At 39.2% G+C, this 12,338-nt stretch overlaps 1 protein-coding gene across 2 annotated transcripts in view; it reads right to left on the bottom strand.

Annotated features, from left to right (window-relative positions):
* Positions 1-293: 293 nt before the first annotated feature.
* The window catches only part of klf8 (Kruppel-like factor 8), a 79,411-nt gene continuing 67,366 nt past the window's right edge, over positions 294-12,338 (bottom strand). For both annotated transcript variants that reach the window (XM_042007908.1, XM_042007907.1), the window contains exons 5-7: positions 10,095-10,197; positions 5,469-5,608; positions 294-4,317 (exon numbers count right to left, since the gene is read on the bottom strand). In XM_042007908.1, coding sequence (XP_041863842.1) covers positions 4,136-4,317; positions 5,469-5,608; positions 10,095-10,197 — 425 coding nt within the window. In that variant the 3' untranslated portion in view covers positions 294-4,135. The remainder of the gene's footprint in view (positions 4,318-5,468; positions 5,609-10,094; positions 10,198-12,338) is intronic.

Raw genomic sequence — 12,338 nt, 5'->3', positions numbered from 1 at the left:
AGCTTTAGTAAATCTGTATTGTTGTTTCTCAAAGAACTATTTGTAGTATGAGGATTTCCTGCTGAACTGGGTAGAGATTATCTCATGACTCTTGTGGGATGAGTTGTTTCAAAATAAAAAAAAATATATATTTTTTTTTCATCTACATGGTGCATGTTAGCCATCTTGATGCTAGCATACAAAATTAAGAAAACACCTGACTGAAATTTTTGACAGGTGACAATGTTATGTTATGTTATTGTTATGCTAAAACGTTTTTTATGTTTCAGAAAAAATATACCTAGAACTTTTTATTTGTGAACTTCTTTGCAACTTTCTCCAAACACTATATTATTCAAGTGGTTTTTTTTTTTTGTTTGTTTCTTTGTTTGCTTGTTTTGTTTTGTTTTTTTTAAGTCAAATGACCCCACCTCGGGCTTAACTGACCCAAATCAACTACACACACTGATGAGGGTTTTTTTGTTATTGTTGTTTGTTTGTTTGTTTTTTCTGTTATATGAAATCAGGTCCAGTGATGAAATATTAGACTCTGTCATTATAAACAAACTTCCTATTTATCAAGTTCAGTTACAATTTCATAGTGAAAGTGGGTTTTCCCCCTCAGGTCTTCAGTGTAAAGGGACCCCTCCCTCCCACTGTCTCACACACACTGACATGCTCACCAACATCACTATAAGAAAACAAGAAGGCTATTCTCCATGCAACACAAGTGTTCACAACAAAAGTGGGACCATTTTTTGTTTTTAAGAAACTACGAAACAAATGTATTAGATTATGGAGGGGGGGGGGGTACACAATGAAGCACATTTCATCAAACCAACAGAAGAAGAAGAAAGATTTTTCACATTATCTAGTCAGTGTTAAAAATAGAAATTCACCCGTTACATTTACTCTGCACTTTCTGATTATATACATTTATATACATTGATCTCTTTTAATTATTTGTCCTTAATGTCTTTATCAACAGTTTACAAAAGAAAGAAAATTGCAATCAAATGCATATACTCTTCTAGAAAGATGTGCTTAGTAACTTTTTTTTCAGTTGAAGCAGAGGGGAGATGTTAAGAGAAATGGGAACATTGCATTGCTCTGCACTGCTAGAAAGAGCAAAGTCTCTCCAAACAAGGGACTGAACTTACTCAGGATTGATGGTAAAAGTTTTTCTTATGTTACATTTACACCTGTCTTCACACTTTTCTAGGAACAAAACTGACCTTGTATTAAAAAAAAAGAAAGAAAGAAAGATAGGAAGAAAGAAAAAGATTTAAAATTGTAAAACAAATTTCAGTGACTCTGCTTGGATGGATCACTTTGTTCTGTTTTTTTTTTTTTTTATTTATTTATTTATTTTTTTTTTGCGTTGTGCAGACTCAACAACAATCTGCCATCTTCACGTCATGTATTCAGCTCACAGGAGGCCTGTTCTTTCAGTCATCCACACATTACTCACTTTCTAGCTTTTTTTAAATGACAACTCTGAATGGTTCTGTAGCAGAATGCCATTTTTAGTTTGCTGAGGGACAATCTGGATGATAAAAGCATCACCCTCTGATCACCAACCAAGTGTTTTCCTTATATCTGGTTTCTAAAAGTCCTTCCCTTTGATAAAGCTACAGCACTAGCACACTCTGTGATCAACAACATGGCCTCTGCACATCCTGACATCCCTTTTTTAAGGTTCCTGTGACAACTTTTGAGAGTTCAACTACCAATCTACTACTGAGTTCAGAACAGCGCTTGGAGCGAGGTCTATGTCTTGTTGCATAATCAAATTCAGCCCTGTTCAGGAGCTGAAACAGCCCACTGGACACTGTGGGTTAGAAAGCAGAGATTGGGGTAGGGGGGTCAATTCTGCTCCGAAATGTATGAAAATTTGAAAATGTGCTGATTAAATCTCAGCATGGGTAATAGAAGGTTTAAAAACTTAAAGAAAAAAAAATCAAGAATCTCTGTTAGTATTTAATAGGAAGTTACTTAGAAAGAGAATTGACCCCCGCTGTGGTGGAAATGCTAGTGAGGAGAGTGCCTAGTTTGCCCATGGTTTAAACCCCAGACAGGATGGACCCTGACAGGCCGACACAGTGCCTGGTTTCTCCCAGAACCCCTGACAGACGACATTCAGCCACCGTCCAGCTGATCCAAGGAGGCAGAGATGTTTTTAAAACCAGTTGGATGTTTGGGATTTTTAACATAAAGATCACTTTACACCACCATCTGTTTACATCTGCTTCACTGAAGCAGCACTAGCATCATAGTTTTAATTAAAGATTAAAATGTAAATCTTCTCTTCATGAAAGAACTTTTAGAGACAGTGATGGGCTCCGGTTCAGCTGCCGTCGTCTCTCAGCGGTTCTGGTTTCGCCCTTACGGATTGACTTCAGTTATTAAGGCTCAACGGGCAAGAGGTAAAAGAACAACAAGTGCCCGGAACACAAACTCATAAACATATTCTATTCTGATTATGTGTTTGTCTAAAAACTCACCCACATGCACGCGCACACACACACACACACACACAAACAATACGTAACACACACTCAGAAAAGCTTCCCCAGTTCCCTGCAAGATACTTTTACTTCTCAGACTATTTGTGTTGCCTCTGTTATTTTCACAACCTCAACACACACACAAAAAAGGATTCAAATCTTCTTTTTTCTAAAAAGACACCGTTCCATTCAGAGCGGCAAAACCCGGCAAAGAAAAACTAAACGTCAACTGAAGGCCTTTTTTTTTCTTTTTTCATTTTGTAAAACACAGACAACAACAAAGCAAATACTGTTATCGAAGAAGAGTCTGAAAGGTGTGAGTGCGGGGATAAAACACAACAATGTGACTGATACACGGAAAAGAAAAAAGTCCTTTTATAAAGTTCACAGTCTTGTGGCTCTGTGTACCAGAGGAAGATTGGGGGGGAATGGGGGGGGCTATGTCCGACGTCACTTCAGCTGCTGGGAATAAATTCACTGCATGCAAGCACACATACAGAGTCACACTGATATGCACAGTAAACATTTTATCTATATGTGTGAATCTTTTTCTTTTATACCCTTTTCAGAAAGTACCAGGAGCCAAAAACCCCAGGAACTACAAGTTCTACTTCCCTGTTGCTCCTAAAACTAAGACTACCGTCCCTCTGATAAGCATTTATAAGAAGAATACAACAGTTTACAGAATATTTTTCTTTAATTTCCTCAACTGTTTCCACATATTAGTTTCCTATTAAAACTTGCAGAAAAAGGAGCTCTAAGAACCTCACATAAACACTGATAAATATTCCGCATTGTATCCTCCTTATAAATGTTAAAAATGATTAAATGAAGTGAAATGTTCTCCCTGTTCCAGTGCTAACACCTCTGTAGCAAACCTACTGGGACTTTGGAGGTCTTATTTTCCTGCTTTTTGATCAAAGAATTTGCCAATACTGTCACAGATCCTTCACTCTACTAAAGAAGGTTAGAAACCGATGTAAAATCCTTGCGTTCCTGAGAAGGTTCCTGGGGGCCTGGAAATGTCTTTGTGTGTGGAAAAGGGCTATATAAGTTCTCCTTGGGAGTCACCTTTGCTTCCATTAAGAAGTCACATTTATTTGGTGGCATAACTTCGACTCAACTCTGGATATGTACAGAATTCAGCTTAAATATAGAAAAAAGCAGCTGAAGTGATGTCTGATTTAAGATCAAGAGTTTAAAAATGGTACACTTGTGTCCCTTCCTCTTCCTCCTGTCCTTTGGATGAATGGATGCATGTGATGGAATGATGGATGGATGTGTGGATGGATGAATGGATGGAGGAACGTCCCTGCTGCTGGATGTCTCTGAGTCCATTCTTCTCTCTCTGATGAGGTGACAGTTGAGTTTGTAGAGAAAGAACTGGCTGGGGGTGGACGGTGATGATCATTATTATTTCCACCATGCATGCACACAAATGCTCACATTCCCAATCATCCTGTGATTTCAAGATGGAGAAAAGGAAGACACATCCTTTTCTCATCTGCCAATTGGGTTTAAAATCCTGCAGGAGTGAGGAGGGAAGAAGGATGTGGAGGTGAAGGGCACTGGTACAAGATGTGCTGTGAGGGACTCTGAGAAACCAAAGGGATCAGAGGTTGGTTTGTAGAGCTGGCTGAAGGGAGCTTTCACATCATCACGTGGCGACGGCGGTGCAGAGAAAGATGGTCAGACCGGGAGAAGGAGCGGTCGCACTCAGTGCAGCGGAAAGGTTTGATTCCTGTGTGCTTGCGGAAGTGTCGGGTGAGCTCGTCAGAGCGTGCAAAGCGCCAGGTGCAGCCTTCCCAAGTACAGTGGTAGGGCTTCTCTCCTGGAAGGACACAAGCATCTTTGTTAAATGTTGCAAATAAAGGAGTCATTGAAGGAATAATGTCACAAATCTGATCAGAGCTGAGACCTAGAGCTGCCTGAACAGAGGGCTGCGTGAGATGCTGCAGTACAGAAGTTTATACACACCAGGAAGCAGCAATGCTAACATGTAGCGTACAAAATGATGGGGGAAAACTCAGCTAAAAGACTCTACCAATCAGTATGAGGGGCCGTATAGGACAGAATTCATTCTTGATTCTCACACACACTTCACACACATGTGTACAGGGTGTCTTGTATGTATGTGTGTGGGGCTTTAGTAGTGTGTATATGTAAATTTTTATTAGTTTATATGCAATATATTGCTCAAGTGTGTATGCGAGAGTTGATTTTATGTGCTTGTGCAAATAATTCTAGTTGTATATAAATGATTTTAGAGGTGTGTGTGAGAACAAGAATTAATTCTGTCCTATATAAGTCAGTGTAACAAAACACAGTTTAAACCACAAGCAATTATATCAGAATGTAAGAAAACATGAGAACAGAACTTTCCACTTTAGAGTTTCTGCTAATTTCTCCACTTCAAGCAAACTACACAGACAAGGTGTCATATGACTGGTGGTTACAGAGATGTCTGTCTTATCACTGTGGGACAAAAACTCAGGGAGCTAGGAGCCAGAATCAGAAATCATGTCTTACTTTTGCTGTTTTGTGGTGAGGTAAAAAAAACTCTGCTAATGTGTTCTCCTATGACTCTGCCTTAGTTTGAAATTAATCATGAAGGTTTTGCTAGTTTCCATGGTGATGAAGGAGGTTTTATAGTGATGTGATCACTTTTCCTATCATAGACTATCTTGGGCTTCACTTCTGTCTGGATCCTCATAGTGTTTCTAAGGTGAATGTGGGGGCTACCCCTGGATCCTCCTGACTCTGAACAGTGATAGAGGAAAGCAGAAAAATAGGCCTCGTCAGGACGAGGTTAACCAACCAAACTGCTAATTTGACCTGTTTTGGTCTAAACACTCTAAAATGACAGCTATTATATTTAACATGTCTGTGGGTGTTTAAAAACAGCTCATTTGAGCAAATGAGAGTTTGGTTCAAGGTCTGCAACAGATAAGAAGGTTAAGTTGTTAAATTCTCTGGTCTCACCTGTGTGTATCCTTCTGTGGGCTTTGAGGTGAGAGCTCTTGGTGTAAACTTTTTTACAGCCTTCATAGTCGCACATGTGAATCCGCCGCCTCTTCAGGTCTATTGAATCAGGATCGACGGGCTCCAAGTCCATGACTGACCTGAGGGACAAAATGAAAGGAGTTAGTGATGCTGATGGCTACACTAAAACAGAAGTCTGTCTGCTTTGGTGTTTTTTTTGTTTTTTTTTTTTTTTTTACTATAAATCTGAAAAGACAAAAGATGCTCAACAGGTACACGTGGTCAACATTCAGTGATGGATCAAAACATTTTAACCAATTTTTAAACCTCAGAGATATTGAGGTTTGTGTATGACAAAAAGAGGCAATATGTAATGCTATGGTTAACATAATCTGCCGGTTCAAAGCACCATAAACACATAAAAGTTCAACAAGTTCAGTGGAAGAGACAAAGATGGGGGTTGTACTGAATGATCAACAATGTTTTTGTTAGACAGGATATGGGAGGTCACATGCACCTCTGTTTAAAAAACTGTCTTAAATAGCTTCAACTCTGGTACAATAAAAGCACATGTCTTGGGGGAATTCACCACATGAACGTTAACAGCTAAGGAGATAAAGACTGTGAGCAATCCTCTGGGCTTTGTCAATACTAAGGACAGAGCTGGAATCTAAACTAGTCTCCTTTCTCCAAATGCCTTTCAGTTTTTCTCTCTGTGGTTTCTACAGCCTGCTGTAGCTGCCTGTGATTAGTCCAAAAGTCCAAACATTTTGGAACCAGAAAATGACAAACCTGCAACTTTAGCCTGGATCCAACTAAAAGGTTTGAGATGTTTCAGCCAAAAGATGGGAATTATTTAGCAAAGAAAAACGGAAAACCTGAACAGGTCAGCTCAGATAAAAACGGAGAGGAAGACGGACTAAACCGTGCTGTCTGAACAGAATCAAGCTGGGAGATCGTCAAGTAGTAAATATGTTTGCTCCTGTTTCCTTCAGCCCCAATCTACAATGTAAATAAAAAGAGAGATGATGAAAAAGATGAGGCGAAGATTTTTTTTAATACAATAATAATATGATCAAATGTTTGACGGCATGAAGCAATATTCAGCTAAAGTTACTCCCATGTCTACTTCAGTGTTTGAAAAAAGAAAAAGTAAAACAATGTCACCTTTTCTTTTAAACAATATGAACAGAAAATAAGTTTATATACTGCTTATTTTTTATATTAAATGTGCAATTTTAATCTATATTTGATAATAGATTAAAAAAGTGGCAGAAAATATCTGGGAAAGAATTTGAATATGATTGTTATCATCACAGAGATTCCTCCTGATTCTCTAACAATGAATTAGTTTGAATTAATTGTGTCTGCAGAGTGTCTAGAGATGACTTTATTGTGAAAATCGTCCTATACAAATAAAGCTTAAACTAATTAAATTGAATTATGACATTTGTAAATCACTGCATTTTGTTTTGGTTTACATTTAGCAGAGTCACAACTTTTTAGAGTTTATTATTTTTAGTCTTGTAGGACTTACATAATTATACTTCAGAAAATAAAAATAGTATCATTAGAAACTTAAACATTTTTATCAGTTATGCTTTTTTTCTCTCATCAGGTTCAGGTGAGTTGCACACTCATGTCAGACCACCAGGGGGCGTCAAACAGTCACTCTGTGCTAAAAAGGCTCCTACTTCAGCATTACTTTCCCCCCTTCTATCAGTTCTCACCACTCCATGCGCATTATTCTCTTCTTTCCTCACAGACAAACTGAGCATTTCCAGTCTTTTGGCTTTTGCCTCCTTAAATGATTTAGTCTTCAAAGCCTGAGCTGTCTCATTCTGCTCAAATAAAGTTTATGTGATAACCACAGTTTAAATAAAGTTGGTTTAAAAAAATAAAAACTCCACTGAGCTCCCAAGTCCTGTTACAAAGAGGTGTGACAGCATTACGTAACCTTTTTTACATCCTGGTTCTGGGAAAGCCCTACAAGGCAACACACAGATCACACACGCACACACACACAAAATATCCACAGACACATTTTGTTTTTATTAAACTCTCTCCAACACACACTACAGCAGCAGATTACAGCACTAACCCAACCAAGAACAGCTACGCTCTTCATTTCTGTTAAGTAAGGCAGCCGCGCCCACTGGGTGTGGCCGGCTCTCTGTCCTGATTTACTAATAAACACCCTGAACACTTCCTCTCGCAGACTGACGAGACTCTAAAGAGAAGCAACAGTCTGTTCAATGTCCAGACCTTTTATTTTAGAAAAGCAAACGTCCTATACAAAGTGTGTACAGAGTCTCTGCACACTTGTCTTCCTGTGTTACAATCTAGGCATCTCCAGTGTGTCCTGCTGTTCAGAGGGTTATATAAGGTTATATAAGCATCCAGTCATGGCAGCACTGCAGTAATGTAATTAGTCAGGAGCCTGCAAGCGAGGGAGGTGACCCACACAAAGACCAAATTTCCCACAAAGCCTGCTGCAAAGTCTGTCTCCTGCTGACCCTGCTGACTTGTATTATGGACTCTACAGTCAGCTGACATCACGCATGGATTTTGGTATTTATGTCTTGATGGAAGGGGTGAAACTATCCTCCACACAGTCAGTCAATGCTTGAATTTACATGAATCGTTTTCCATCCAATTGAACATCCAATCGGAATATAAATGTGTAAACACCTCCGCTTATCTGATTGGGCTCAATTAGAATAAATATTCAGTTCAATCAAAAGGGACGGTTTCACCCATAAAACGTTTTGCTATTTGGGAATTTTTCATTAAAAGAAAAAAAATGTGTCAGATTATGAGCATTATGAAGCTAGAATGATGTAAAATGAATGTATTAATAAATATAGCAGCAACCAAAAAGTTTCTACTTTGTAGAAATAACACACAGATCAACAGTGACCAAAGCCTTTTCTCATCTGCACATCATTCTCTCAAGTCTTGGCGTTCAGGTGAACAATATTATCATTGAAACAAACACACAACAGAAACTATTCACATATTTACACCTTTTCCTCATTTTCAGTTATTTATGCTTTTTACCTACTATCCTCACAGAACCAACTCAAAAACATCTTTACATAGAACTTTCTGCCCACTTGTTGATCTTTGGTTGCTCTTGATTGGACATTACCATCAATCTAAGCTCTCTGATTGGTGGAAAGTTTGGCAAGAAGTGGCTTCATCATCATGTCTTTTAGCAAATAATGGTGTTATCACAGATCAGTTTCTGAACAAACACTACATTTTGTAACTGGATTGTAAACCTCCTGGACAGGATATAAATACCTGGAAAACTTCCGTATATCACCTAAAAGTAAGCTATCCATCACGATTTATCCCACAGAGTTACACACCGTTCCTGAGAAACTGCTGATGATATAAGGGATACTGCTTGGGAACACTGGAGCTCTAGTTGAGTATGAAGGGTTAATCTTTGCAATCAGGGTGAATCTGAACACTGAAACAGATTTAGAGGGCAGTGCAGTTTAGGTAAAATTGACAAGGAAAAAAAGGTTTGAATCAGTAAGATACTTCAGTTTATAATGCAATATTACCTTCATAAGTACCTTCATAAAAAAATCTCTGCAATGTGGCTCTCTACATTCTTACTCAGTTTGTAACTTTCAGCAGGCATTTTTTTAAAACCCGTTTTTACACCACAAGTATGTTTAAACCAGACTTTACTACACATTTTTGTATTTATCATGGCTGCCTCACGGTTTCGCTAGAGGGCAGGGCAGAGTACCCCTTTGAGTCCCGATGACAGTTTCAGACAACAGCAAACACGATGACAGAGGAGAAATTATGATAATGTAAATTCTCAGAAAAGGACATATGATGAGGCAGCACAGTAGATAATGGTCGTCTGTGCAGCCATCAAATACATGCAGAGCTATAGAGCACAACACTGGCCCTACGGTTTCCAGTAGTAATGCTCACTTTGATTTGCCTGGCTATGCACCTGCAAGCTCTCTGAAAACCAACTGGAATACCCACATAAAAGATGACAGAAGCAGAAAGAAGGCTCTGTATATATGCATATTTAACGTAGAGCATAAATGAGGCCTTATCTGTATCCTGCAGACCGTGATGGATTACAGTTTCTGATGAGCACGATGTTCTCTGATAATAAAAGAGATATTGTCTTTTTTTGTCTGCATCTTGTTTATCATCAGTTTCGAAACCTCCATGTAGACGTTACAGTTGGTAAACAAGTGTGAAGAAAAGTGAGCTGTGCCCACTCTTTTGTTCAACACTTTAATAATACTGTAAAACCTTTCTGCATGCGTTCAATGCTTCCCACTTCCTACAGGACGTGTTCCCAGTAATACATCACTTTATTTCCTGGATATGGAATTCTTGCACTTGAACTCCAGTTAATCTTATTTGTTACATTAACTGTTTCTGAGAACCTTCCTTTGTTTTATGCTATCTGATACTTGTCTTCTGCCCCCTGGTGGATACCCCTTCTGCACAACAATAAATCTCACCTATCACACCGGTAATAATATACAAAGATTATATATATTATATATAATTTTCTGCCAGGCATTTCTTGGGTCAGGCTTTCAAGGGTACAATGTGAAGTGTGTGATATGGACTCACCCTGCATCGAGGCTTTGGGAAGCCGTTCCAGAATCCGTACCGCTCTCTGCATCACTGTCGCTCTGGTATTCCACTGGAGACGTCGAACCTGGCTTAATACGAACTGGAGGGAGAAAAGGATGCCAGGAGGGAAAATATGGAGAGGATTGAAGGTGGGATGGTGGAAAATGGAGGGGGGGAAAGGTAGGGTGGGAGGAAACAGAAAAGAACAGCAGGGGGTCAGTTGGAGAACAACCATGTCAGGATTTAAGGATTTTACAAAGACAAATAGTTCTACATTGTTCTCAAAGTCTGTTAAATATCTTTACAGAGTCAAAGCAGGAGGATAGTGATGTGAACAGATGTTAATGAAAAAATCATTCAACTAGATGCTCATTAGACATTATGTGAAACCAAAACCTCTCGAGGGCAATCAAAAAAATTCTGTCTGTTCTCAAGGTTTAATAAGCCGCTCTAAATTCTCCCATTTTTATTTGTCTTTTCCTACAGAGTAACAGAGATAGTACAGAGTCACAGCAAAGCTTTCTTCCATATCCGCCTCAGATGATATGAGGAGGGAGGATGGCCTTTTGTCTCTTTGATCTTCCAATGGGAGATTACTCTTAACCAGAAGATCACCAAGTCTGCTGATAATGATGAATCCAGTTAACTGCTGCAAAACCATGCGATTTTCAGCTCCACAGAGCACATCTTTCAGCTGACTGTTTGGGTGCTAAAAGAAGAAATAAAAGTTAATGTTTGGATGTTCATCTAGTGTAAATATTGAGGGAAAAACCAGGATGTATAGGAGTGGAGTATGCAGCACTCATCAGAAGTTACAGGAAACTGCAAAAGGAGGTCACACTACAGTAGATACTGAAAACAGTTCACAGATGGGGATCGTTTTTCCTGAATATATAAACTACCAGAAAAATATTTCACTCTCATTTGGTCAGCTGGGTTTTCTTCTCATTGTGGACTTGGGAGAAAATCTTTAGGTTTCATTCATGCAGAAAAAGCACCATTTAATGGGGAACCATGCTGCTCTGATCAGAAAGAAACTCTGTGTGCTACATGCTCAGACTTCATCTAGCATAAGTAAAGAATTTACACATCAGACTGTGAGATTAATCATTTAGTTTGGAGAAAAAAGTGTCCTCTCTCCTCCCTTCACCGTCCTCTATCTGCAGGAATGTTGAAGCCACACTGTTCAAAGTCCAGCCAGCCTGAAGAGAGCGGGAAGGGGTGGGGTGGTTGGAGAGTTGATGCAAGGAATTTGGGTGGAGTATATGTATACGTGGGGAGGGTCACACACCAAAACAAGTGGTGCTCTTTCTCTCTGGAGACAATTAAGTCACCCCCTCCACTCCTCTACCACCGCAGCTTTCCTCTTTCAAAGGCAAAACAGCCCAACTCTCTTCAACCCCCACACCCTTTCCACCTCATCCTTCCTACTCAACTCTCCTACCACCACATCATCCACCCAGCCATAATCCCTTACTCTCTGCACCAGCCCATCCAACCCTCCGTTCCTTCCACCCCCATGCAGCTCATGCATAGCTGCCCCCTGCTTGTTCACGTCTCAGGTGAACAAACCATCTTAGTTCCTATCTTCTCCTGGTTTCACATCTCCACTCATTGTTTCACGTTACTACTACCACCACCTGACCTCGTTTCACACGACTGACATTAGTCAGCAAACTGAACACAGTCATTGAGCCGGTTTACATGACTCATGTCAGAAATCCAGGAGTAATCAGAAAAATGGAATAATATACATGCACCTTTGGATTGTAATAATCGATTTACTCTTGTCTATATTTTCCAGTCTATTATTGAATTTCCTTCGGATCACGTATGTGGCAACGTAACGTCTTGTTTCAGAACATCTGGTCTTTGTAGAACATGGCTGCATCCGCTGCTTTAGCGTTAGCTGCTAATGTGAGCGCTACTAAAAAAGATTACATGTGAATATTTTACTTTATGTTCTGTCTTTTCAACATTTGTGTTAAAAAGATTGAAGCGACGATTAAAAAACAATTAAATCAAAGATACAGATATACATGCATGAAGACATATTGGAGAGAATCTAGTTGTGTTAATTTGAATTCTTACAATTAGATAACTGCCATTATTCGATAAAGGAGATCAGAGTATGCTGTCTACATGATCACCTGATAATGATCAGGTTTTTGGCGTTTTGTTTCATACTCTGCAAGAACAGAGAACTTTGTTCTTTTCGTGAAGGTGGCAAGAACATGAAAA

Source organism: Melanotaenia boesemani, chromosome 15, assembly GCF_017639745.1.
Source record: "Melanotaenia boesemani isolate fMelBoe1 chromosome 15, fMelBoe1.pri, whole genome shotgun sequence".
Taxonomy (NCBI): Eukaryota; Metazoa; Chordata; class Actinopteri; order Atheriniformes; family Melanotaeniidae; genus Melanotaenia; species Melanotaenia boesemani.
Note: the sequence above shows the minus strand (reverse complement) of the source record. Positions and strands in the feature narration are given on the sequence as shown.